The following is a 24,787-nucleotide window of genomic DNA, read 5'->3' on the forward strand; positions in this document are numbered from 1 at the left end:
GTACCCCTCCCTGCGCTGAGGTGACGGGTATGGCGCAAAGGAGGCGGTAGGTGGCGATCTCTTCGCGGTGGAGCCGTCCCACCCAGCTCCCCTCGGGTACTGTGCCTCTGTAGCACCTCCGCGCTTCGAGCCGCGGCAGCGCTTGGCAGGAGGCGGGCTCAGACCGGTGAGAAGCAATGAGTGCGAGCGACACCGCGCCGGGAGGGCTATGAGCGCCTCCTGGGCGCCCTCACGGGGCACGGCGGGCAGCTCGGGCAGCCGCGGCTCAGAGCGTGAGGGGCGTGAGGGGAAGGGCGGGCGGCCGTCTGAGGGGAAGCGCGGGAGGCTGAGCTGAGCGGCGGGCAAGCGACGGCTCAGAAAGTACGACAGAGAAAGCAGGGTTCCATTCGCTGCTCTGGCACTTCGTGCTTCATTGCTGTTAATTTAACAGAGCATGCCTAGGATTAATTATGAGAGAGGAGGGCCTCCTTAATTTGCAGACTTTTAATGAGGCGTGTCGGGCGCAGGTTCGTTCAGGACATCCGGAGCGGCGGGTCCTGTGTTTAATTTCCCCTCCTTTTGCTCATCGCACCGGTGTTTCCGACAGGAACACGCGCAACACCCGCGTGCTTCCAGCAGGTGGCGCAAGGCCCCCAGGCAGCGCTCAGCCGAAGGCAGCTGAGCTGCGCGGAGCTGCGCTCTCCAGCGTTCTTCTAACCGTGGCTCCTTACAAATTCCAACAGAAAGATACAGCTGTGGTGTTTAGGTCTGATGATGGAGTTGCAGGACCTGCGGGTTTTTCTGTCTTTTCCTTGGTGAAATCGGTTCTTTCAGGTACAAAGTCTTTGTGTGAGCCGTACGAGATTAACAAAAAAAAAAAAAAAAAAGGTAAAAAAATCCAATCCTTCATCCTTTCAAATGTTTGAATTAAGACACCGTTATGACAAATAGTTCCTAAAAACCTTTTTTTTTGGCGGGGGGGGGAAGTACCTTTTGGTATGACTTTTACCTTAATATAAGGAGAAGATTGCTGTCCTGTTTTTACTTCAACTAGTGCCTCAAATCTTCAGATATTTTAGGACCGCCAACTTTCTGAGCTTTTAGGGATTTAGTAGGGATCAGAACTGATGGTTTCAGGCTATGAACAAAACAACAGGACAAGAGGACAGAAAGCTGCTATCTTCACACAGACGTGAAGTGTGAGTAATCAGTTCTGTGTCACTCAAGAATCAAAATGCACCTCCGCAGAATTTCTTCTTTAGCAAATCAAAGCAGCTGCGCCTGCAGACAGACAACAGGCTGCCTCCAGCCTACTGACTCTCTTCTTCCAAAGAAACAGCCAGGCTGTATTTTCTGTTGAAATTGATGGCAGTGGAATCATTGGATCCAGTAGGGGCAAGTATGGGCTAAATAACCCTGGGTTTGGATTAAAAAAATATTAGGGAAAACACCAATATATTTTAACATAAACTGGAAGAAGGCATATATCCTGCTTGACACCAGAAATCACTGTGGTTGTTCTTTATTGATTTTCTCACTTGTTGGTTAGCCTCTTAAAATAGACAAAATGAATGATTTTTCAAGGCTGCTTTAAGACAATCTCCTTACTTGTCTCTTTCATGCAAAATGGAAGCACCCAGAAGCTAACTCACTTATCTTGACCTGGAGTTTCAGGAAGGATTCTATGGGTAGACCAAGCTACATGCATTTAAAATAAATTAAACCAAACCTGTATGCTTCTATATTTATTTTTCCAAGATATTTCGACAGCCCGTCTCTGTGGAAACATATTTTTAACCTGTCTCCCTTTTGCGTGTGAACACCAGCAGACAGTGTACTGTAAATCTTTTTTCTCACTGCATACCCTGATCCTAATCCTTCAGAAACAAATTCCCCTTCTGGAAGGTGACAGTGAAAGTGTAGAAGAAAGGAAATGAGTGTTTCTGCCACTGAAGACTTGGAACTGTTGATTCAGAGCATGGAAGAAAATGATAAAAAAAAATTTAAATCAAAAAAACAAACCCTGGGGATCAAATTTTCACCTTGGTTCTTCTAGAGTCTTATTTTGTTTTGCTTTTCTTGGGCCAGACTAATTAAGCTTTTCTGAATTCTCATTGTTGGTCCAGCCACCATTCAGTTGGAATGAAAGGCGATCGCTCTTAATGCGGTGTATTCCACATCCTGAAAGTGTCTGATGAATCCCTCACTGAGAGTGCCCAGAAACACCACTGGAGGCAATCTAAACGTACTTGTAGCAGACTTGTTAAATGTTTGTTCTTTGTAAAGGAGAAGTTCACTTTAAAAGTATGATATGTGATATCGTGTACAAAATATATGAAGAATCCTTCTGGCTTCCAAATATTCAAGCTCATGTATGTGTATATATATTAGTTGTACATATAACCTGGAAAGATAAGGGCTGGGAAATCCTACGTAGGTATCTAAAAACTATGGTAGGATGTACAGAAATAGATCTTGTGTGTTTGTCTCACTCTGAAAGAAACAGCGACAAAGGAAGAACAGCCTGGATGGAGTGTTGTGCCAGATGTTTTACAGATTACTCTGTATTCCATCGTTCAATCTTTATTTAATCTTAGAGGACTGTGGTAATTCTAATTCTGGCATAACCCAGTGGACTATGTGTTTGTGTGCAGCTTCCAGCCATGTCTGTTCCCAGCTGGCCAATTATTCATTATATTGTAAAGAAAAATGTCCTCTTCACCCCATCTGGTTACCCGGTGCATGAAAATTGAGGACTTCATGATATTTATGCTAGCAAAGGTAATTCCAGTACTCTTTTCATCTCAGGAAAAGGTGAAGGTATGTAGGAGATCCATGACAGGCTTTATACCAAAAGATGGAGGCTGGACCTGTGGGCAGAGAAGTCTTTGCTTCAATAGCATTAGTCACTGCTGTGCGTTGGTTGGTCCTACATCTGCAGCGACCAGAAGTTTTTAGATACCTGAGAGATCAGGAACGTTTGGAGCTCTTTTTTTGGACCACCGTTTTGCTGAACAGGGAACTCCAGTAACATCTGATCAGCTCTGTTGGTGCTGTGTTTTCTGACAGAGCGCACTTTGCTGTCTGCTCGGATTTGTTTTTAACTGTGCATGACTTAGTAAAAGGAATAGCCATGACATAAAGCTTGTATAAGGAGAGGACAGATCCTTAATGCATTATGTAACCATGAGCTTAGGTCTTCAAAGTCTTTTCATTTAAGACACAAGCTACAACAGCAGAAAGAGGCAGTGGCTTGCATTTCAGCTGCCAAATTTTTCCAAATAGATACACATCCATTGCCAGAATTGTTCAGTCTTATTAGGAAGAGCTAGCTAGGTGTGCTTGTAACACGTTGCACACAGTGTTACTGTATCATCAAACAACCTTTGCAAGTGTTTTAAGCCTTACAACCAAGAGAGCGCAGGGGAGACCGAGGTTTTTATTTTAATAAATATCCTACGAAACTTTCATTAATCATTTGTTATCTGTTCTGCTGCACAGGCAGATCCGCACGGGGTGCTGTTTTCCTCTTAATGTGAAGTGCTTTCTTAGGTTAATGACTGAATATTTAAAATGAGAGTGTTCATATTAAGTGCTTTGTTGTACCAACAGCAGAAGCCTCATTGAGTTAAATTGGTTTCGCTACATTATCTGTTGGATTAGGAACCCTGTTAAGAACTGATGTGAGAGCTTTTACTTTACCTTGAATAAATGCTTCCTTCTTGCCCAGAAACAGGACAGGCTTATCTGTATATTAACCTTTTAACAGTGCTGTCACTGCAAGCATGTCTTTCAAACTAATGGTGCAACGCCTTGTTCTTCTTGTGCCTTGTTTCTTTTCAACCTCTTTAGGTAGCAACAGCTATTTTTTAATATAAATTCAGTAGTCTGCAGAAGAGCCCCACAGAAAGCACTCATGAGTACAGAATGGTCCTTTCTCTTCTGTTGTCGAGGCCAAATGAGAGTTTTATGAGCCTCTGGGTGCTGAAAAGGCAAGACTTCATTATGGGATGAAATCCCTGAGGTTATTTTGATTTTCCTTGTAATGTCTTTTATCTTTCGGTTCAGTAGCTGGAATGTCTGCTTTGTCCATTTTATGGGAGCTACAACTTCTGTACAAACTATGCTTTATTCACACTTCACATTGAGAATGATTACATTAATACGTATCCCTCTTTCCTTCTCACAGACACACCAGGATTTTAGAGCAGTACTCTACTTTGATGAAAGGAATACAAATTCTTCCAGGTACAGCCCTCATATATATATTATATATGTATTTCCTTCCTGATATTAGCACAACCCATCCAAAGCTTGCTAGCTTTCCAGTGACATCAGATTTAGCTTATTTATTTCTGTTTATTAAGTGTGCCATAAAAATAGAGTTGATTAGGGCATTGTCCTCAGATATTAATAATATATAATGGTTTTCAAATGTGAAAAAAAAAATCAAAAATGTGGAACAATCTCAAATGTACAGAAGCTTCAGTTTTATTCAAAATTCCAATAATGACACAGTACTCCTGTACTAACATCCCTCCTGTAAAAGAATCTGGAAGGCATCTGTTTTATTTCTGGCTGTGGAAACACATTTCAAAAACTGTAACTTCACAATGGAGTTGTTCTGCCTTGTGCTGCTCTGCAACTGCAGCAGCAGGGACGCCTGTTCTCCCCTCTGAGTCACCTCATTCCTGGAGTGGACACAGCTGCCACATGTATTCTCACATTCTGACTTCCTGAAATATCCTGAGGTTTCCCCCTCCTTTTTTTTTATGCTTTTTTATGTGACAGCCTAGCATTCTGGTTTTGGTTTTGGTGTTCTTTGTTTTGTTTTGTCCTGGGTGGTGGTTTTGGTGGTTTTTGTTGTTAGGTTTGTGGGTTTTTTTGAGGGAAAGACCGTAGCCACCCTTTACCTTGATCAGTCACAAATAGCTGTGCAGCTTGAAGGTCTGCAAACAAATACAGAACAATGCATTGAATAAACCTTATGAAGAAGCCAGCAGGGTGTGCAGCCAGTGACTGGCACCCAGGTGGAGAAGCAGCTAATTTTGTCCAATAACCCTCTGTGATCACCTCAGTTGACTTCAGGGTAAGGACTTGTGTCAGGTGCACAACTGCAGACTCTTACTGCTGAAGTAATTAGATTAGACATTGCCTTTAGAATGTATGCAGCCACTTTCTCACTAATTACCCTGAATAACCAGCTGCTGTACACTTTGAGTGCACGTATCTAGTTGGAGCCTGACAGTTTCTGTGTCTCTCAAAAGGATTTTGCTTCTGTAGATCTCAAAGGCTTAGTAAAGAAATCAGTATAATTATACCCGTCTTGCAGATGATGCAATGAAATGACTCCAGGAAGGTTCATCCTCACATCAGTGGCAAGAACTTAGTGCAAAATCCAGGTGTCTCAGTCCAGGGCCAGACTGATGAGAACTTTCTGGAAAAAACATAGCTGGGTGATGGTTTGCACCTTCCAGCACATGGCTGAAAATGTTTCCAGTAGAACAGAAATAATCCACGTGATCCTCAGCCTGACTTACGATGGGATCATAGTTCATATCATAGCTCACTTCAGGATCATTAATTTTTCTTCAGTGCATTCTCTTACTTAGCTGATATTGAGCAAATCTCTTTTGAAGTCATAAATTTGCCTTAAAATGCTCTTTCAGTTCTGGTCATATGAAATTGAGCCGTGTGTCACAGATAGGTAAGGTGGGAGGGATACGTGAGCCAATGCTTGTTTCCTCCTCCTTGCAATTCCATCAGCCATGCCCATCTTCCAAGCCCAGCACTGCTCTTCTCTCATTTACATCTTGTGTCCTATTTCATCTTGCACCTCCCCATGCTCCCTTCCACAGCTTTCAGCCATCTCCTTAGCCTCACTCATTCCCTCCTTCTCTCATGTAATATTTTCTGTTGCATCTTCTTTCTCTAGGTTTGGAACAACCTTATCTTTCAAGGCACCAGAATCCCCCCAAAAAGGAAGAAAAAAAAAATCCCAAAAAGTGCCTTAAATACTTCTGTTGTTTTAATCTATATCCCAATCTATTTACTGTGCTTTTTTGATAGAGATTAACTATGAAACTTGTATTTGCTGTGAATACTGCCTTCATTTGCCGGATCCCTGGAGTTACTCACAGAACAAAGTGTTATTTGTATGAGCATGGTGGGAGGATCCAGTCTTGAGTTGAGCGTGTGTCTGAGTTCTCATACATTTCACTGTCAAACAGGGAAGTGAAGAAGCCTAACATTATGTCAGCCATAGAATAAAAACTGCAAAAATATCCAAAGCGACCGAATGACTTAAAGCCATTTATGACACCTTTGAACTTCGCTCAGCTATTTCGTGCCAGGTGCAACAAGGAGATTTTCAGAGGCACGTAGGGCAGACTGCCACTGAAACTCATATAGGAAATTCTAAAATCCTTCCTGAAAATGGAGTTTGAGTTCCTTCATTACCAAGCTCCTCTGAAATTGTTAGTGATCCAATGCAGAAAGGCTGAGCTTTCCCTGTTTCTGAACCACTTTTGCCTGTGCTGGGGCCCACTGAAGTACCAAAGGTTACTATGCTCGAGTGTTAAATCTTTCATTAGCTTAGATCTGAAATGTAATGCTGTCATTATTAACAATTCAGTAGAACTCCATGTAGTGTATTTTATTTCATGCTGTGACTAAGAGCACTGAAATGTTTTCAATACTTTATCTAAGACAAAGGAAAATTCAATAAACCCCCACTCGCTTCTATTTTTACTTTTACCATGGGATTTTTGTGATTAAAATTGCCAACTTTGCCACTTGCATTGAAGTTAGACCATTCCACAGAAAATCACTTGTGTGGAAGCTGGGAATTAGCTGTTCCACTATGAAAAACGAAATGCTCTGAGCATGAGAGGCTAAACCTTCATTACTTACCAATGCTTCAGGTGGAGAAAGAACATGGTAGTTCAAGACTTAAACTTCTGCTGTTATGTACATATGAAATGTTTTCTCATGGTAAGAGAGGAAACAAAAGGAGCTGGGATTGTTGAGCAGAGTACAGTCCTTAATGTATCAAATCAGATTGGTAACAAACTGTTTTTCTTGCTGCTTTAGTAGGAATTGATTGCAGGAGTTTCTTGACTAGAAATGCCTCAAGGTCACTGGAAAATATTTTGAGAAGAGATGGCACAGTACAGTTTCAGCAAGGACTGTTTAGTGTGTAGGTACTGTTCAATTCTTGGCTCTTCACAAAGTTCTGGGCTTTTTACATAGTGTAGGCAACCCAGTATATAACATTGACTGCTGCAAAGGCTGCTGGGAACACTGCTCTGGCATATATATCGATGGTGTCAGCATCAATGGGCTTAAAGAGGGATTTCAGACCACTCTTTTTATCCAGTTTCATCTCTTGCTGCCGTTTAGTCTCTCCAGTCTCTATTTCTATTGTGCCATATGATCCAGGCAGACTTCTGGGCATTCGGTGGTGCCTGTTGGAAATGGCCAGCTCCTGGTTCACACCAGCGATGGAGAGGGAGAACAGAACAATGGCATTCTTCACGTTTATCTGCAAAGGAAAGAGGAAAATATATAACAGCAATTTATAGCAATTTGTACTTCATCCAAACTATCTGTGATGCTGACATGGTGAAATATATGCGAGAGTGATAAATGGTATTTATTGTTTGCTTTGGCAAACAATAGAAAGGCCTCTGAAAGCTTCTGTGCTACCACATCTGAGCTCTAAATATGTTTCTGAAGTACAAGTCTTGAGACAGACTTTACATCTCTTCTTATTTGTTCTCCTTTATTCTCTATTTCCCATCTTAAATACAGCAACCAATCATGCAAGGCTGTGTTGCAGTCGTAGTGCTAACTGAGCACTGACAATTACATTCAATTGTTTGCTATAATAACAAAAGTATCAGAGAATTGGAAAGGGTGTTAGATAATGTAATGTAGGCTCTGTTTTCCCATGAAGAGCTGCACCTGATGGCCCTTCAAGGTCCATTCCAACCTGGGCTGTTCTATAATAGCATTTCTATAAAAAGAATTTACTTCCATAAGGAGAAAACTTTGCAATGCAGAGCCATTGCTTTTGCAAATCTTTTCACACTACTTGGCTTACTGACCTCTCCACTCTGCCTTCTCGCTTTGATCTTGTTCTTCTGCTTTTTCATGTAGTCAGCATTGAAATGTGCAAAAGCGTATTCTACCAGTGCAGCGAAGACAAACACGTAGCATATCCAGAAGTAAACATCAAGTGCCTTGATGGCAGATGCTCGTGGAAGCGAAGAGCGGGCACTGACCATCAGTGTAGTCATTGTAAGAACAGTGGTTATGCCTGCAGCGTGGTATGAGAAAGCTCCTTTAGGTCTCATAACACACCTTCATGAGCGCGTTTACCAATCTGAAACTGAGGAATACTTTTCACAGCAGAAGACCCTTAATAGTATGGTTTCTGTTTTTCCAAATGGGATTTAAAGAAATTGTAAGGACGTACATTTGCATGACTAAGGCAGCTTTGAACATCTTATCTTTGGTTTTCTTCTAGTTCTGGATTAAAACCAGAAGACTTACACTCAAAAACTTTTGGGTCTGGACTTGCAGCCCTTACTCAGGCAAGCAGACTAACAAGCTTTAGGAGCATCTTTTTGTCATGGTTTCAGTTTCTCCAGATCAGTTCTTTTATAGGACTGCCTCACCTTCGCTATTGCTTTTAGCCATCTTTAGTGGCCCGTGTTCTTTATTGAGGTAACTGTTTTGATAGCATGGCAGAAATTAAAGCAGGCAGGAAATATTTTAAAGGACACTCTCTTCCGCACACTTAAACACAGTATTCATAAATGCATCTGAATGGAAAACAAGACATTAGAGAGCATAGTTACACCATCAACATACCCTTTCCTGTTAGATCCCCGTTCTGTCCGTCTTACCTAAGGACACCCTGGCAGGCACAGCTGACTGGCTGATCCAGAAGGACACCCAGGACATGGCCACGAGCAAGATAGAAGGGACGTAGGACTGAATGATGTAAACACCTCGATTTCGTCGGAGGTGGAAGTGGAGACTCAGCCTGGGAAACTGCCCTGCTGACAGAAAGTGAGCTGCAGCTCAACTGATAGGCAGAAGAACATTTCCTACAGAGATGCAGATTTATGTTCTCAAACAACATTCTTTTGGCCAGGGATCACAACAAGCTTTCATGAATCTTTTTTGATTAGTCCTCATAAACTCTGCATGAGGGTTTATGCAGTTCTCATCAGCACAGTTAGCTAAGAATAGGTCAAATGATTTGTCTCAGGTCATATCAATGCCAGATCTGAAAATAAAATCATGAGTCTTCTCAAATAACAGTATTGCTTCAAAATGTGTACTGTCTTATCATCTGCTGTAGAAAGTCCTCCAGATACTAAATTTAGATTTTTTAAAAGGCCAAGTTAATTTCAAACTCAAAAAAGAGCTTAGAGGAGATGTGCAGCATAAATGAGGATCTGAGTACATGAAAGAGGATGAAAAATCAGCAGGAAAAAAATGACTCCAATCTTTTACAAACATTGCAATAAAGCCAGTGATGTACGTACACACCACTGACTTCTACTGGGTGGAATTAGAATGATTTGACTGTACGTCATAAGCCTCGTAACATGAGGTCTAATGGAAATTTTCCTTATCCAAAGTTGCAAATTAGGTCAGGAAAATTTGAGTTATACCTTATCAAGCACTGTCTGACTATTCCACACAGTATTTTCTCAAGCATATAGAGCTGAAGAACATAATATGCTATAGTGACTACCTGAAAGCAAAAGGTTACCATTTTTTGCAAACATGAGCTACAGAAAATTCATGTTAGAAACCTGACAGATTGTTTAAATTAGTTACTGAGGAGGAGGGATTCTCTATTATAGAAATAGATTTTCCTGTATGAAAAGAATAACAGATACTGTCCCTGAATTGAAGACAGATCCTGTTACCAGATTTGAAGTTCATCAGTTCTGTTGTAAACTGGTAGTTAGTAATTGTGAATTGAGCAAGCTGCAGCTTATCCAGCCCATGGATCTCATCCTGGTTTTCTGACCAGTGGTAGACGATGTCCTCTGAAGAGTAACCATCTGCCAAAAGAAAGCAGATTAAATGCAAAGCATGGGGAAGAAATTAAGAACCCAGAGGGCTCACTGGGGAAGTGCTGTAATTCCTCTGCTACACTGATTTTCATTGGTCCCATTGCAAACATGCTGTGATTCACTCCAGATAATTCACTATCCTGGCAACATCAGTGTTTCCAGGATCCCATCAGGGGTGGCTTTCCTACAGGGAGAATAATCCGAGTTGATTTGCACTGACTAACAGTATGTGGTATGGCACAGTGCACTTCAGTGTCATGAGAAATGCCCATGTGCCTGCTCACAGGAGCAGAATAACTGCTGTTGTAGTGCTCAAACGAGGCTACCTGCTCCAGTTAGAGAACAGCAGCACAGCACAGACCCGTGTCCATCCTCAAATCAAGTCACTAGCTTCACAATCACCATGTATATCAGGCTATTAATTGCTGTAGTTTGGCATGGGTGCCAGCTGGAAGAGGCACAGGGTACCAGGGTAGGAGAGAAGGATGGGAGATGCATGAATGAATTTATGTAACATGCAAATCCGTAGGAAATCAATCTTTGCTGGTGTTGTTGTTAATGCACAACTTGCTGCAAAACCACCTTGTTTCTTTAAGGAGTCTTGCTTCTTACTTGTTTGTTGCACTGACATCAAAATCCTCAAATTCAATTAGAAAAACTCAACCACCACCAAAATTCCCTGCAGAAGGAAAGAACTGATTGCTGGTTCAGTGTCTGCTGCCTCTACAGTTGGTGATTACATAAGTAAAACTGTAGATTGCTATTTTTGACAGGATAAAATGGTATTGTGGTTAATTGCCTAGAAAACAAAGTCAGGGCTAAAAAATGAAAAACAGAATCTTAAATCAATAGGGCAAATGAATCTTAATGTATATATGAATAAATGAATCTTAAATCAATGGGGCAGTGCTTCTGCTTAGAAACCACTACTCATATACCTAGAGCCCCGAGCTCCTCTAGGTTTCAAAAATATGCATTCATTCTTCACTCACCTTTTTGAGCACAAATGAATTTAAGCCATTCTCTGAAATGTTCTGATTGATTTTTGTGTAACAGATGGCTATGCAAAGGTTAGGCACAATCACATTCATTAAAAATAGGGAAATCTTTCTTTTTCCTGTGTTTTTGGGGGTTTTTGTAGTCATTTTTCACAAAGCAAAAATAGCACACCAAATTTTGCCCATGGGCTTCTTTACATCTTGCTGGACTTGATGGAAACCTCAGTAATGCTAATGAAAAGACTGTCACAGTGCCACTAGGCTTTACATAAAACACAAAGTTCTGGGCATTTGTTTTCAGCAGGACTGCAGGTTGTTCAGCTTCACTGAATTAAATCCCACATCTTTAAACTGGAGCTGAACGAGTCCATCTCTGGCACATAGAGTAAGGGATGTGTTTTGTACCCTTTCTTTCTAAACGCATTACATTTCACTGATTAAAGCAGAATCACTCCAGCGAGTTCCCTCAAGCTAAGAACCATACATGCAGGCTTCAAGCAAAATACAGGTTAGATGAAGTGCTGCACTCAGCCCTTACAGCTCTCCAAGTCCAACATGCATTCCTGCTCATCCATCGGGTACTTGGAGAGGTCCATGTCACATGCCACTGTTGAGGTAATCCTGTCCAAAGCAAAATGAACACCAGTTAGTGGCGTGCAGACAGAGCTGTGGACTTGCATTTTCCTCGGAATTCAGAGACTGAATGGAAAGTGTTGAAAACTTAACATTACAAGAGACATAACACTAACATAACATTAACAAGAGAAAAACATTTTCTTTGATTTAAATTAATAATTATTTTAAGAAATTTTCCAGGGGAAAAAAAAAAAAGAGCGGTTACTTTTATGGTCTGTTCAGCAGGTGAACACATGGCAGAGGACAGTGACCCCCCGCCCTGCTTACCTTATGCTGTATAAGATGACTCCATCTGGCTGGAGCCTGATCAGTTTGTTTTCCACAGTCACGTCATGGAACCAGGCAGACTTGGCGTTCACTATGAAAGTATCTGGCAACCACAGCTTGTCCACAAAGCGGCTGTCCAGCCCCAGGGTCTCATTGGTGTGGTTGTAGGACAGGCGGTCGTCCCGCCAGCTCTGGTGCAGAAATACTGTCATGGTGTATTCCTGTGACAGGGAAATCCCAGTTAGCAAGAGACGCTAAACAAAGAGGGTAAAGCCTCAGGACTTGGTCAAAAATAACTGAATTGGTTTAGAAATGTCCCCTGTGCACACAGGTATTTTTATCCTCTGCCGTAGAACTGTCCGTGCGTTTTAATTTGTCGTATGCTTTTACCTTGGGTGGTCCCAAGGTATCAAAGAATTACTCAGAGTCAGTGGTACAGATACATGTCAGGGGAATTGCATCTGTTGTGCTGGGGAAAGCTGTTCAGTTATCTCTGGAAGCACTGCCTTTGGTTTTGGAGGATTTTTGTAGCAAAACTAAAAAAAAAAAATCAGGTGAAGTTTTATTGGTAGTAATGGGAAAGGATGGAGGGAAAGTTCTGGATTTCAAATTCAATCTGTTGTGTTTCAGGAATGCAATTAATTCATACAATGGTTGGTTGTGAGATTTCTAAGTTGTTATATTCCATTGCTTTACTGAAAGGTCTTCATGTGGAAAGGAGGCACATCTCACAACCAATGCTCCCCTTGGCTTTTCGAGGGAAGTTTGTGTGGTGAGAAGGAATGTGAACAGCAGTTGGAGCTGAGGCTTAAAATCAGGCTGTTAGTGTGCAGAAGTCTCAGTGACTTACACCTATCTAGAGTCTTTTCCTTGCCAACTTCTGCCCAAACAGAATCTGCCTGTGTCTTAAGATGCAAAGTTTGTTCTCTGTGGTATCTTCTGACAGTCTTTCCACTCCAGACACACAAAGGATCACCTGTCTCTATTTCACCTTCTGCACCTGCTGTCACTGCACTGCAGACATTCCCAACTAAGTGTAACCCAACGTACCATGTTCACTTCTGAGATGTGGTCAATGCTGGCTACTTCAATTGCAAGAGCAACGTTAACAGGAGGACCTGAGAAAACAAGTTTGAATGACATGATTTACATCATAGCAAGATGAGTATGGAGATGACCAAAGGCTGTTGACTTTTGTATCAGTGATAAAATCAATCAGTGATAAAGGAAATGAAATTCAGTCACAACTACTGAAACTTATGTGATCTCTCCCAGAAAACATGACATCTTGTTTCAGACGCTGTGTCTTCAAGCAAACAGAAATTACTGCCACAATGTGAGCCAAAATGACTTCAATTTAGGTATCAGTGGTTTAAGAACTGTAGCAGCAAGAAGGCTGCAGTGCTAATTTGTGTTTCAAATGGCAAAATAAACACATTGTTTGCTACTGTTTCCAGAATCCAAGTATAAGATTAACACAACTCTTGAATCAGAGGATGAAGTTCAGAGAAACATCAGAGGATAAAATAATCGTAAGAAATAAAAGGCATAACTCTCAGTTTCTCACCTCCAATCCCAGGCCTGAAATTACGTGCGTAGCCTTTCATCAGATCATCCAGGTTGGGTAACCAGGATATTTCGATGTTGGAGCCTATGTAATCTCCAATGTCAGTCATAGCTCTAGGTAAAGAGAATTGGAATCTTTTAAAACTTGCCCACATTTACAGACATGAAAATAACAGCAAATGGAGACATTGTCCTCTTCTACTCCCTGACCACAGGCAGTCAAACCAGTAAGCATGAGAGGCACTTCAGAAGAGCAGTGTTGTTTATGGTAGAAGAGCATTTCAGATTTTTCTGTTTAAATCAAAACCTATTCCAGGAAATCCTGTGGCTCCTGTCTGCAATAAAAGTAGTTACTTTCAAAAGTATTTTTTTTTCTTGAAGAGAAGAGTTTTAGAAATGCAAGGAAAGCATAAGGAAAACCAGGATAGTTTGTATACTGCATGAAATGCAGCTATCTGGGTAGCTGGATTGAGTGGAGAAAGTAAGGACTGAGGAAGGATGGATCTTTTCAAATGTGATGAGAAAAAGTGTAAAAACTTCTGAACTGGAATTTGGATTGAACATCTTTGATGCTGTGAAAAGCGCTCAGGTAGTGAAAAAGCAATGCTAAGTAGAAGGTGTGTGGATACCTGTGTGATGCACAGACATGGACTAAAAGGAATTTCAAAAGTGAAAACAGCGAACCATTGAAATGCATCCCTGCAGTCTTAAGAAATGCTGTAGATATTCCATAATCTCTTACAAACAAGGCAAGCTCAAATTCTCTTCGAAACTGAGCTGGCAGGCTTCATTTGCAGCAGATCTGCGCCTGCTCACATAATCCCTCTTGCCAGTGCTGTGATCGACACAGAAGGAATAGATAAACAGAGGACTGTGACAACGTCTGCCACAACTGTTTGCAAAGAATTGCCAGTGGCTGGGAGAGGCATCTGAGTGCAGGTACTGAATCAGAGCTGTTTGAGCACTGTTTGAGCATCTCCACCTGAGGCCAGCAGTAAATTTGAGAGATCCATGTCACCAGTAACAGAGGAGAAGCTTGTTAAACATCGACGAAAGACTGCAGAGTAATACAGCATAAGTATATTCTGCCTTGTACTTACATAATTTTCTTAGAGTGTTCATGTGACATTGACCCAAATAAAGCACGTGCTTTTTCTCTCCAAAAGTCCGGGCGCTCAGCTCTGCAGTGCCATTACTTCTAGCTCTTCTGAGTAAGGATCAGAGCCATATAATTTGGAATAAAATTTAAACAAAGGCTTTGAAGATTTGTAATAGAGGGGGTCATGTTTCTTCTGTTCTGTATCACATCTCACCAACCACATAAATGCTTCTTTTCACATTAGGTACACGGGTGCACCCCCAGATAACTGATCTATGCTCAGTCACTTGCTATGAGGTAATGGCATCCTAAGGACTGCCAGGAGCCTCGTCTTTTTTATTCAAAAAGCATTTACAGTGTGCAGCAATTACCCTGTGTCAGTATTCTCTTGTAATGGCATTTTGGAGAGTCAGAAAGCTAAAAGGAAGTTAAAATGACAGAGTTGGGTTAAAAAACTGTGGGCCATAGCTTGCAGTGTTTTAAGCAGATTACTATCTAGAGGGAGTTTTACTTAAATATCCATGACACAATTAAAAAGAATCTGGTTTCTATTATTAATAAAGCCTTAAGGTCAGATCAGTGTAACAAATCTGTTGAATTTAGTAGAGCTATATGCACTTAAACCAGTGGGAGTCACAGAAGTGTTACAGAAGTTACAGAAGTGTTTACCCAGATCCAGTGCTTTAAAGTGACAAGAAGGATGGTGGGAGAATTTCATTCATCATTCACAAGCAGTGGGGATTACATATGGCCTTGAATATCGTTCATGTTTTTTACCTGAAGAAGGAAGTCCAGCTAGAAGATATTCTTTGGAAGGGATTAACTTTTTGTAACGTAAGCAGTAAGGATTAAAAGGAAGGAAACCACTAATAGTGGAATTAGCAAATTTGCGTCCTAATGTAGGCTGCTGTCAAACTTGTTTTAGTAAGAAAAGGAATTTGTAAAAGTGAGCTGTTGGCTTGTAAAATCCACGGGATGTAACAGCTCAACAAACTTATCTTTACGTTGCACCAGGGCAGAGCTGGATCCCAGGTGGCTGCACAGCATTCTCATGTGTACTGAAGGCACTCGGGAAGGCATTCTCAGATCTGGAGCTGAGGGAGATGGTTGTTATCTCAACTCTTTCGACACATCTCATTTCAAGCAGGGAATATATTTTCATCCGTACAAATGTGGGGTTTCAGCACTGTGAGAAGTTCCACAGAGCTGGTTGTTAACAGCAGAAAAAAATTAGTTCCTTATATAGTAGGCAAAGGAGAGAGGAAATCACTACTGGTAGACCTGGAAATACTGCAAAGTTCTTCTTTGCCTAACAAAATTGTCCTTGTCACAGGTTGGGAAAGCAGCTCTAAGCAGCAGATCTCAAACGAGCAGAGAAACTCATCTCCTTTAAAGCTAAGTATTCTCTGTTTAGAATCAAAATACATATATACTAGAATCCTTCTTTTTGAAGCTGACATCTATCTCCCAGCTGCTATGGGACTGAGATATTCTATTCATCTGGACTGAGCTGGAGAAGCATCAGTCAACTTGGACAGCGTGTCTTGTTAGAGGCTTCAGGCAAGTGAGATATTAGCCTGTCTTCACTGCCTTCTGGAACACGGCTTGAAAATGGTTGCTAGATATTTATCAACTTTACTAGAAAAAATCAGGACTTAAACTGAACAAAGGAAAGAGGCAACCTGTATATTCTGTGTGAATAAGTGCATTACAATGGCTCAGTAAGATACAACATTAGTAATACTGCTTTTGCACAGCAGTGCCAGTAGCTCTAGCAGCAGTGCAGAAAGCTCAGCAGCATCTCTGCTTGTGGCCAACAAGATACTCATCTCAGATCACACTTGCAGGGACAGTGCTGTAACCTTGTGGCAAAGACATACTGCAGTGGGATGAGGAAAATCACTTTTTGCATCTCCCACTGCTTCTTTAAGCCTGCTATCCTGACTGATTCCACCTGGGACAGTGGCACAGTCACTATGATCTGAAAGATCTTATGATTTGAAAGATGTAAATATCAGTTTGGCTGATAGTAAGGACTGGGGTGGAGTGTATCTCCTTTTCTGTGAGATAATCTTCTGGGGCACGTGGCCCTGATGTCACCACCACTCAAGAAAACTTCTTTCTTGAGAAAAAGACAAGGAATCTCCAGCAAGGTCAGCAAACAGTCTGGCTTCTGTCAAGCTCCAGGATTATCCAGGGCACCGTGTGTATCCTTCCCATCTGCCATTCCTGACTCTAAGTGAGGCTCGCTGTAAATATGTTCTGTATTTTGAAATGTAATTGAAAAGGCATTAGGCTTAATTCACGGCAACCTCTGAACATCAAAGCTCCATCAAAGCGCTAAAACTCTGTGAGTTTTAAGCGACAGAAAACAGACTGCTCTGCATGCATTCACGTGATACAGCTCCTCCATTTCCATGACTGGAAGTAAAAGACTGAGGAGGTTACCCTGCAGGAGAACAACTGTATGCAAACATATAAAAGCCATTTAATATTGTAGGATCCTAAATATGAAAGACACACCTATTTTTAATTAGAGATTCATTATGAGGCTTCTATTATTGCAGCATACCAAGCTCTGATAAAACAGCCTTTCCCCACAGAGCTGGCAATCAGAAATGCCAAATTTCTTGCCACTTGTCACGCCTCAAGCAGACCCAAAATCTTTTCCAAAAACGTTCACCTGCAAACAGCACTGGCATAAGGAGAATGTGCTGACTGAGGTTGAATCAGGCTCATTCAAAAAGCACAAGACAGAATTGCTCCAAATGCAGCTCTGTTAAGCACTCTCACAGGGTACTCAAACACAGGAAGCAGGCTGTGTGCGTTCCCCTCTCCTCTGCCAAACCTCAGCATCCCTTTAACAGGTAGCTCTGCCTTTGGGAACATCTCATGTGGTGCCACCACGTTCAGAATTCTCTGAGATTCCTCTTCTCTTGCTCTGTGCTCCCAGCTGTGCAGCTGCCCATCGCACAGGGAATTCCGCGCCTTTGGACGTCCTCTGTCACCAGAACCATGAATCAAATCACGCTTAGTCAACAAAATCAGAGCAGTAAAAATGTATCTTTGATAGCACAGCCTGTTATTATAAAACCACGGTATCAGTAAGGCACTGCTCCCTGTAAAACCAATAAATCATATGCCGGGACTCCAATAAGGAAAAATAAGGAAGTTAATGTGCTGCTTGGGCTCCTCCAAGAATTATTATTTCGTGCATCAAAAGCCGCCTATGTGAGTAATTTTAGTGATGCAAAGGTAAAAATCTGTTTTAATCCCATGTAATAAACTCATCAAAAGGACACTTGCAAGCAAGATTACTTGCTATAGGATTAAAGAAGGTTCTGCCATAGCCGTGCTAAACCCTGAATCATCAGAAAACTGCTGTACTGAACAGAGCAGCTTTCTTTGAATATTGAATGTCTTACACTTGGGCATATTTGGAAAACTACTGCAAACTGAACAGCTCGAAATTCGAAAGCTAGACTTTGCCTTCCTGTGCTCTGTGCCATGAGTCTGTATATTGCTAACAAACAACATCACTGTGGAACTGCAGGAAGAAAACCAAGAAACAGGCAATTAACTCAGCATAATTTATCTAAAAAATTACAGGTTGCACATATCCTGGCAGTTACTGTGCCTGGAAACAGATCACGAAGACAGAAGCTGAGAAGACTGACTGCTTCTTTTTTTTTTTTAATATCCAAACACTACTTTTCAACAGAAATCCTCAGTCCTTGTCCGAGTTCAGACAGTTTGGGATCACTGAAATGACAGGCCAGATCTCCATGCCTTTTGGTCATAAGAAATCTTCTCTGCCTCTGGCACCACATTGCTGGCTGCACGGAGGTTTGGAGGCATGGCCAAGGTCGTGGGATGCACCACTGTGTCAGCCCTGGACAAGGGCAGCTGACACTTCCTCTGATGTGAGGTCCCTTTCCTTCCCAATGGAGAATGATAAGATCTCGCTAATTAATCCCAAAGGCCATGACTGCATCGTTAGTTCGTACACCGCTCTGAAGTTATTAACAATGTCTACGATACAGAAGTGGGAAGACCCCTTAAATATCACAGCCACGCGTGCTCTGGGTGATGTAGGCATGTTTTTGCATGCAGCAAGTCCTTTTTAACTCCCCCTCTGCTTTCATTGCATAATCCGGCAAGCTTTTTCCAAATCCAGCCTCCAGATCAGAGAATATATAGAGAACATAGCTGGTTGCCTAGCTAACACCTTCTGACTGACTGCGACTGCGAATCGCAAACATTCAGCTTTGCAATTTATTATTTAAAAAAACGGCGTTCCTCAAACTTTTCCTGAGCTGCTCACCAGCCCCATCCCTTCCCCCGGAGCCCGCAGGAGCGCTGACCGCCGTCCCGGCCGCAGCCCCGCTGTGCGCGCCGCGCTCCGAACGGCTGCTGGGGCGCTCGGGGCTGCACCGCGCGGTGCGGAGCCGTCGCCAAAAGGATCGCCCGTAATTTAGAGCGCGTGCCGCCAGCAGAACTCTTCCCCAAGCGTCCCGTTCGAAGCACGCCCCACCGTTAACCCAACAAACCGCTGCTCGGCCGCCCCGCGTCCTCCCGTCCGTGCCGCCCCGTTCCCGCTGTGCGCCGCAGCCCCGGGGCAGCAAAGGAGGGAATGGGAAGGGATTACCTGATGCACCTGTGCTGCTGGGTGCACAGCAGGACCAAGGCAGGAAAAACCCAGGTGAGAAATTCCATTTTACTCCCACGTATTAGACCGCGGCGCACAAAACCGAGGCTCCCCGGCTCCTTGGGCAGCTCCGAAGCTCCGCCGGTGTTGCCATCCTTCCTGCGGCAAGTTGAGGCTCAGTTTCAGCGCCGTATCGCCGCCGGGCAGCGTTGACAGCCCCCGCCGTCTCGTCGCTCCGCTCCGCTGCGCTCCCGTGTCCCGCTCGGTGCCGCCCGGCCCGGGGCCGCCCTGCCGGTTCCGTCCCGCCCGGGAGATCCGGATGGGGGCAGCGGGATCGGCTCAGCAGCGCCGCGCTCCTCCTCCGCCTGGCCGCTCAGCGGGCTGCCGAAAATAGCCCCTGCAATTACAGCTCCATCCCACCCAGCGCGGGAGAAAGAGAACTAAAAGTGCTGCCGAGGCTGCGGGCATGTCCCGTGCAAATCGCTGCCGGGAGGAGAACGAGGAGCCCGGGCTGCACGCGGGATGGAGGTTGCGGTAGAGCCGCCCCCGCCGCCGCCCCCTCGGCCGCGCTGAGCTGCAGCTCCGGCCCTTTCCCCGCGGAGCTGCGCGGATTGCGGGTGGGAGCTGCGCCCGGGACGGGAGAAGCCGCGATCTCTGCGCTCTTTGAAAGCCGTCCCCGACCGCAGGTGCGACGCCGAAAGCGGCGGAGCCCAGGCTGTGCGAACTTCTGCCTCAGCGCTTTCGGCGCTCCGGAGCGAACGCCTGAGCTCAGCGGGCGGCAGCTGACACCGCTGTGCGGCCCAACCCGGCCGCGTTTCGGGACCGGGCGGCACCGGCCGCGCTGCCGGGGGCTGCGGGTTCAGCCCGAAGGTCGGACGCGACCTTCTCCTCCATCTTCGCTCTTTTCTTCTCTCCTCCTCCTCTGCTTTTTGCTGCTGTTCAGTCCAGAATGGCAATTTTAAAACCAACCCACAAAGGAAGCACTGTGTAGGAGACATTTTAAAGAAATTGTATTGTAAAGCGAAAATGAACGCGTGGATCCTTTAATCAAATGAAAGGATGCCCGCTGGGTTTGTAAAGTGCTTGGTTTACCCTTTGTAGGGCTGGCTTTTTCTTACTGACGAATACCATCAACCTAAATGGCAGCAAAGGCACGACTCGTTGAGGGCAACAACAGAGGTGACTGGGAGGAACAGCTGTGCACATCTATATGTTGTACACAGCACACACACATCAGAAATGTGTAAGAATGAGCTGGGGTTTTGTTTGAGAACTTTTCTTTGCACACCACATTAGGTCACACCTGCCCCCAACACACCAGGAGGACAAGACCTACATGTCAGCTCTAACAGCTGGACTGTTTGTTAAAACTGGTTTGTTGGAGGAGGGAAACCAAAAGATCAGTAATGGAACCTACAGGATGAGATACAGAACAGAAAGATTTTGTCTCTCTGTGAAGCAGAGCAGATTTACACCTTTCAGGATATTTTCAGTTGACATTTTCTCCAGCTCCTCAGGCTGACGTTCAGTGAGCTGTGTACCTTCTCTGAGAATTCCTTGGTGCTGCTTTTCTCTGGCTAGACAGCTGTCATCAAACCTACCAGTAAAAAATGAACACACGTTTCTGTGCCTCCAGAATACATCAGTTAAAAAAGCAAAATGGACACGTAGACTTGTGGACACGCAGAGTCACTTTGTATGGTAGATATCTGTGTGAGCCTATAGGAAAACCACAACAGTGTAGGCTCTAAAGGGAAAGATACTGCTAAGAGTTTGACCATTGCAACAAGTGCAAACAGAACAGCATCCCCTAGAAAAATCACTGCTGCGTTCCTCCACAACTGCTCTTCCAGTGCCCATCGACTTGGGGTCCATGGAGAAAGCTCTGTGCTTCTGGCAGCAAAGTGACTGCTCACAAAACCTCCAGTGGCATTGTGATGGGAAAGTGTTTGCCTTCAGGACTGCGATCATTTTCTGGATAATTTCTGATAATCCAGGTGTATTATCAGGGTTTTGATTACGCCCATTCACTTGACCAGGAATGTATGTTGCTGGCATCACTGAGTGAGCCGGCCTCATGCTGAGACTTGGATGGATGAGAGGAACCTACACGGCCAATCTCCCAGCAGCACAGCGCAGTGGTTTAACAAAGTCCTGGGTTCTTTCCACAGGACTCAATTAGCCACCACTGCATGTCTGTGCTTCAGAAATGGAGATGTTCTAAGACCTGTTTGCACAAAACCCTAAAATAAACGTGGAACTTCCTTCAAACAAGCACACCACATTTGATGCAATGGGCCACAATTAGATCGGCTCTGTTACACAGAAGACCAATGCGTGGTCACTGGGCCATGTTTTCAGTTGATTCTGCAGTCAAATAGAAATTTCAGCATAAAAGTCTGCCATATAGAGAAATACATGGATTTACACCCCCACTCAACAGGAGTAATTCCTATTAGCCAAAGGAAAAAGAGGATAAAATAATAATGATACGTATATTTAATTTCCTACAATTATAGCAGAATATCCCAAACTCTTTAGAGTCAATGGCAGATTAAAATTGCTCAAGAGGGAGATTAAAAAACAATTAAAATTGCTATTAAAGCATCAAAACAAAACAAGTAAGCTCCCCTCAATCTTTCTCATCTAATCCTCTTGAAAATAATTGAAGCTTTCCTTTAGGTACTGGCTTAGAACTGTCAAATAGTCTCACAAAGAGGCCCCAACAGCCATTTCTCCTTAAGCCTTTTGTCACTCTGTTGACTCGCCATCACTCCTCCATCCTTATGGCTGCAGGCACAGCTTTTCTGGGAGTGCTTCTGCCTTCTGCCCTCACACACGGAGCTCAGGTGGATCAGCGTCCTCACGGTGGCCCAGAGCTGCAGCCACAGCCGCTGCCTCCTTCACACCACGTGCAGACAGGGATGGTTGGCTCTGCTGCCAGCCATGCCAAGAGCTTGCATCGCCATACCGAAGTCTTACAGGCAAGAAATGCACCCCACAGATCATTAGCTGAATTCTCCCACGATTCCACATGAACGGCTCGTGGAAGACTGTTGTGGCAACGTCGCCAAATGTCTCTGGAAACACAAATTACACACATATGCCTATTTTTATAAATGAGATTTGGAAATATCCGCAGCAATCATATGGTGGGAATATTTAGCTTCTTTCAGAGGTTGCACAGAAATGATTCCTCGCACTGGATGGATGTCCCACGGCCCCAGCTCTGAGATGCACGGCTGGTATTTAAGGACTGGACAAGCACAGCATTACAGTTACTCTCAGTAAGGCTTCCATCGATATTCTGCTGATATTTACACTCAGACATTGCTCTGTGTTGTAGAGCAGAGATGGAGAAATCGTTTTACATAATCTGAGCCGCACTGAAAAAAAATAAGATTGCATTATTGGCATGTCTTGCTGCCAAACAGCTAGAAACCTCCATAGAGGAGCTGCTGTCACCTTGGAAACGTTCGGGAGGAAAAACCGACCGCCTGAAGAGCAGCTTGGAGCCACGCAGCGTCCAGCCCTCCAGCAGCACTCCAGTGCCCAGTTGGTGCTACAGAACTTCACCAAAACGCCTCTCAGTTTGGGACTTCAGCAGTAGGATTTCAATTCATTCGTGCTCACTTCTCACACGTTATCACCCACAACTGTGCCTACGGGACCTGGGCATCAGGGAGTGCCTCTGTACACCTCCTGGAGCTTGCAGTGGGGGTGGATCCAGATTCCCAGTGGGTGCAATGGGAATCGAGAGAGAGGAGCTTGTCTGGGGAACTGTAACTCGGCACCTTCACAGGGACTGCCGATGGCTTCTCTCACGTGCACGTGAGGGCAGAACGCTGGCCCTGGTGACAAAGGTTCACCAACACGCACTGCACTCACAGTTGATACGAAGGTACCAATTAGCCGTCATTTTTTGACTCAAGCCGGTTCCGTTCACAGGAAGCTTAGAGGTCACGCTTGTCTTTATTGATTGCTGAGGCTGATCCTGGGATGTCGTCGCTCTGAAAATGAGCCGAGCAGCGTGGAGCAGCCATGCACACCCACCGCGGCGCATCCCACGCGGGCTGACCGCCTCCAGCGGCAGCGGCTCGCCGTCCCTCCGTTCCCCCGGCGCCGCGTGGTTCGCTCCGTTGCCGGGGCAGCAGCCGGACGTCCTTCCGTCGGTCCTTCCGCCGCGTCCCGGGCCGCGGGGCTTCGGCAGCGCTCGGGATGCTCCGGGCACACCGCTCGTGTGGGGGGTTTGTTCTTCGTGCAGCTCCGCTTTGCCTTTAAGGTGGCTCTGGTTTAGCTCGGTATATCCCATACTTCGCACTCCACTGCGTACCTCTCGTTCCCTAACCAGATAAAAATGCTTTCTTCTGGGCTTCTTTTATTAATAAGCCAATTACTGTACATACAAAAACGCTTTGGCAGCGTCCTTACTTCTCCACAAGAGATCTGTGGAAGTTAACGCTCAATTTGTGGCTGCACCCTGTCGCTACATATACCTTAAGCGCTCACCGAACGCTGCCGATTTATCTCCTGACACAGGCACCAACTTGAAGGCTTCCTGGAGATCTCTGTGTACTCACCGACTCTCAGCCGTCTCCATGTCAGCCCGCTTGCTGTGACGGAACCGCCGGCATGGCAGGCAGTGAGCACGGGGGTGGAGGAGAGGAACCAACTCTCATCTCATTTCTGGAAGAGGAAGGAAACGGTGCAGCAGCTCAGAGCTCTGACCTGAAAGAACACGAGGAAGGTGAACGTGAGAAACCACAGCCGTAACTTGCAGAATGCTGGGGTTAACTTCCTGTCTATGATGGAACAGTATGGTTCTAGGGGCAGTGTGATATTCCAAACCAATGAAATGATCCCAGTCGTTTTCTTCTTAGCATTTCACTGTAACAGGTATAGCTACTTCAAACTTAAACCATTCTTTTTTCTTTAGCAGTGAATTCCCTACTTAATCTGTGCAGCATTTTGACTCAGACTTAATGATGGTGAAAACCAGTGTTTGACTGTAGGGACTCAGTTCAGCCTCTCAGACCTCAGCAGCTGCTGCCAGGGGGGGGCTCACCTTTGGTGAAGGCCTCTGTGCCTGCAGGGGGGCACAGGTTTCCACCCCCATGTTGGATCCCCCATGGCACCAGCTGCCTATGAGCAGGTGACTGACTTCTGTGTCAGAACACGTGCTCAGTTACATCATGAATCAACTGATCTACTGTTTAACATTGCCATGCATCATTTAGTGCTGAATACTGACCTCCGCATTAAAAAGCTGTACTTAGATTATTTTCTTACTGTCATTTTCCTTATTACTCAAATACACAATAATGCATACATAATTCATATTGAATAATGCTTAATGAATACTTATAGGATTCCATCCTCACTGCAGGCTGGAGTAATGAGGTGTAGAGCAGGGTGTTAGTGTAATGTGAACACACTGCAGGCTGTTGGCATTTTCCTGCTTTGGTTTCCAGGTGTACAGCAGCAGCCTTGTGTG

General features: G+C 44.2%; 2 protein-coding genes across 9 annotated transcripts in view; one reads left to right on the forward strand and one right to left on the reverse strand.

The window, feature by feature from the left end:
• Nucleotides 1-1,485: 1,485 nt before the first annotated feature.
• On the reverse strand, nucleotides 1,486-23,977 carry GABRD (gamma-aminobutyric acid type A receptor subunit delta). Of its 4 annotated transcripts, XR_008208773.1 has the most exons (10): nucleotides 19,294-19,597; nucleotides 13,548-13,660; nucleotides 13,031-13,098; nucleotides 11,981-12,201; nucleotides 11,616-11,698; nucleotides 9,930-10,067; nucleotides 8,892-9,047; nucleotides 8,088-8,299; nucleotides 6,892-7,522; nucleotides 1,486-5,926 (listed from the first exon to the last, which is right to left on the reverse strand). XR_008208773.1 is itself a non-coding variant. In XM_052691884.1 (9 exons), exons 1-9 carry the CDS (start codon nucleotides 23,891-23,893, stop codon nucleotides 7,223-7,225), a joined length of 1,311 nt encoding a protein of 436 aa, XP_052547844.1. In that variant the 5' UTR covers nucleotides 23,894-23,977; the 3' UTR covers nucleotides 6,620-7,222. The 4 variants fall into 4 exon arrangements, 3 of the variants coding, with proteins under 3 accessions (XP_052547844.1, XP_052547842.1, XP_052547843.1); XM_052691884.1 differs by lacking the exons at nucleotides 1,486-5,926; nucleotides 19,294-19,597 and adding an exon at nucleotides 23,874-23,977 and having other exon boundaries at nucleotides 6,620-7,522; XM_052691882.1 differs by lacking the exon at nucleotides 1,486-5,926 and having other exon boundaries at nucleotides 6,620-7,522.
• The window catches only part of CFAP74 (cilia and flagella associated protein 74), a 35,742-nt gene continuing 34,880 nt past the window's right edge, over nucleotides 23,926-24,787 (forward strand). For all 5 annotated transcript variants that reach the window (XM_052691864.1, XM_052691869.1, XM_052691865.1 and 2 more), the window contains exon 1: nucleotides 23,926-24,040. In XM_052691864.1, the coding sequence (XP_052547824.1) occupies nucleotides 23,926-24,040 (115 nt within the window). The remainder of the gene's footprint in view (nucleotides 24,041-24,787) is intronic.

The sequence above is a fragment of the Tympanuchus pallidicinctus genome, unplaced genomic scaffold (assembly GCF_026119805.1).
Source record: "Tympanuchus pallidicinctus isolate F22 unplaced genomic scaffold, pur_lepc_1.0 scaffold29, whole genome shotgun sequence".
NCBI lineage: Eukaryota > Metazoa > Chordata > Aves > Galliformes > Phasianidae > Tympanuchus > Tympanuchus pallidicinctus.

Bases quoted from the DNA above. Each gene is read 5' to 3' on its own strand.
- GABRD (XM_052691882.1), bottom strand. From the start codon at position 19,361: ATGGAATTTCTCACCTGGGTTTTTCCTGCCTTGGTCCTGCTGTGCACC. The intron at 9,048-9,929 runs GTAACAGGATCT...ACTTTCTGTCAG, and splicing joins ACTGATGAACTTCAAATCTG to CAGGGCAGTTTCCCAGGCTG. The intron at 8,300-8,891 runs GTAAGACGGACA...ACCACGCTGCAG, and splicing joins GCCTGCCAGGGTGTCCTTAG to GCATAACCACTGTTCTTACA.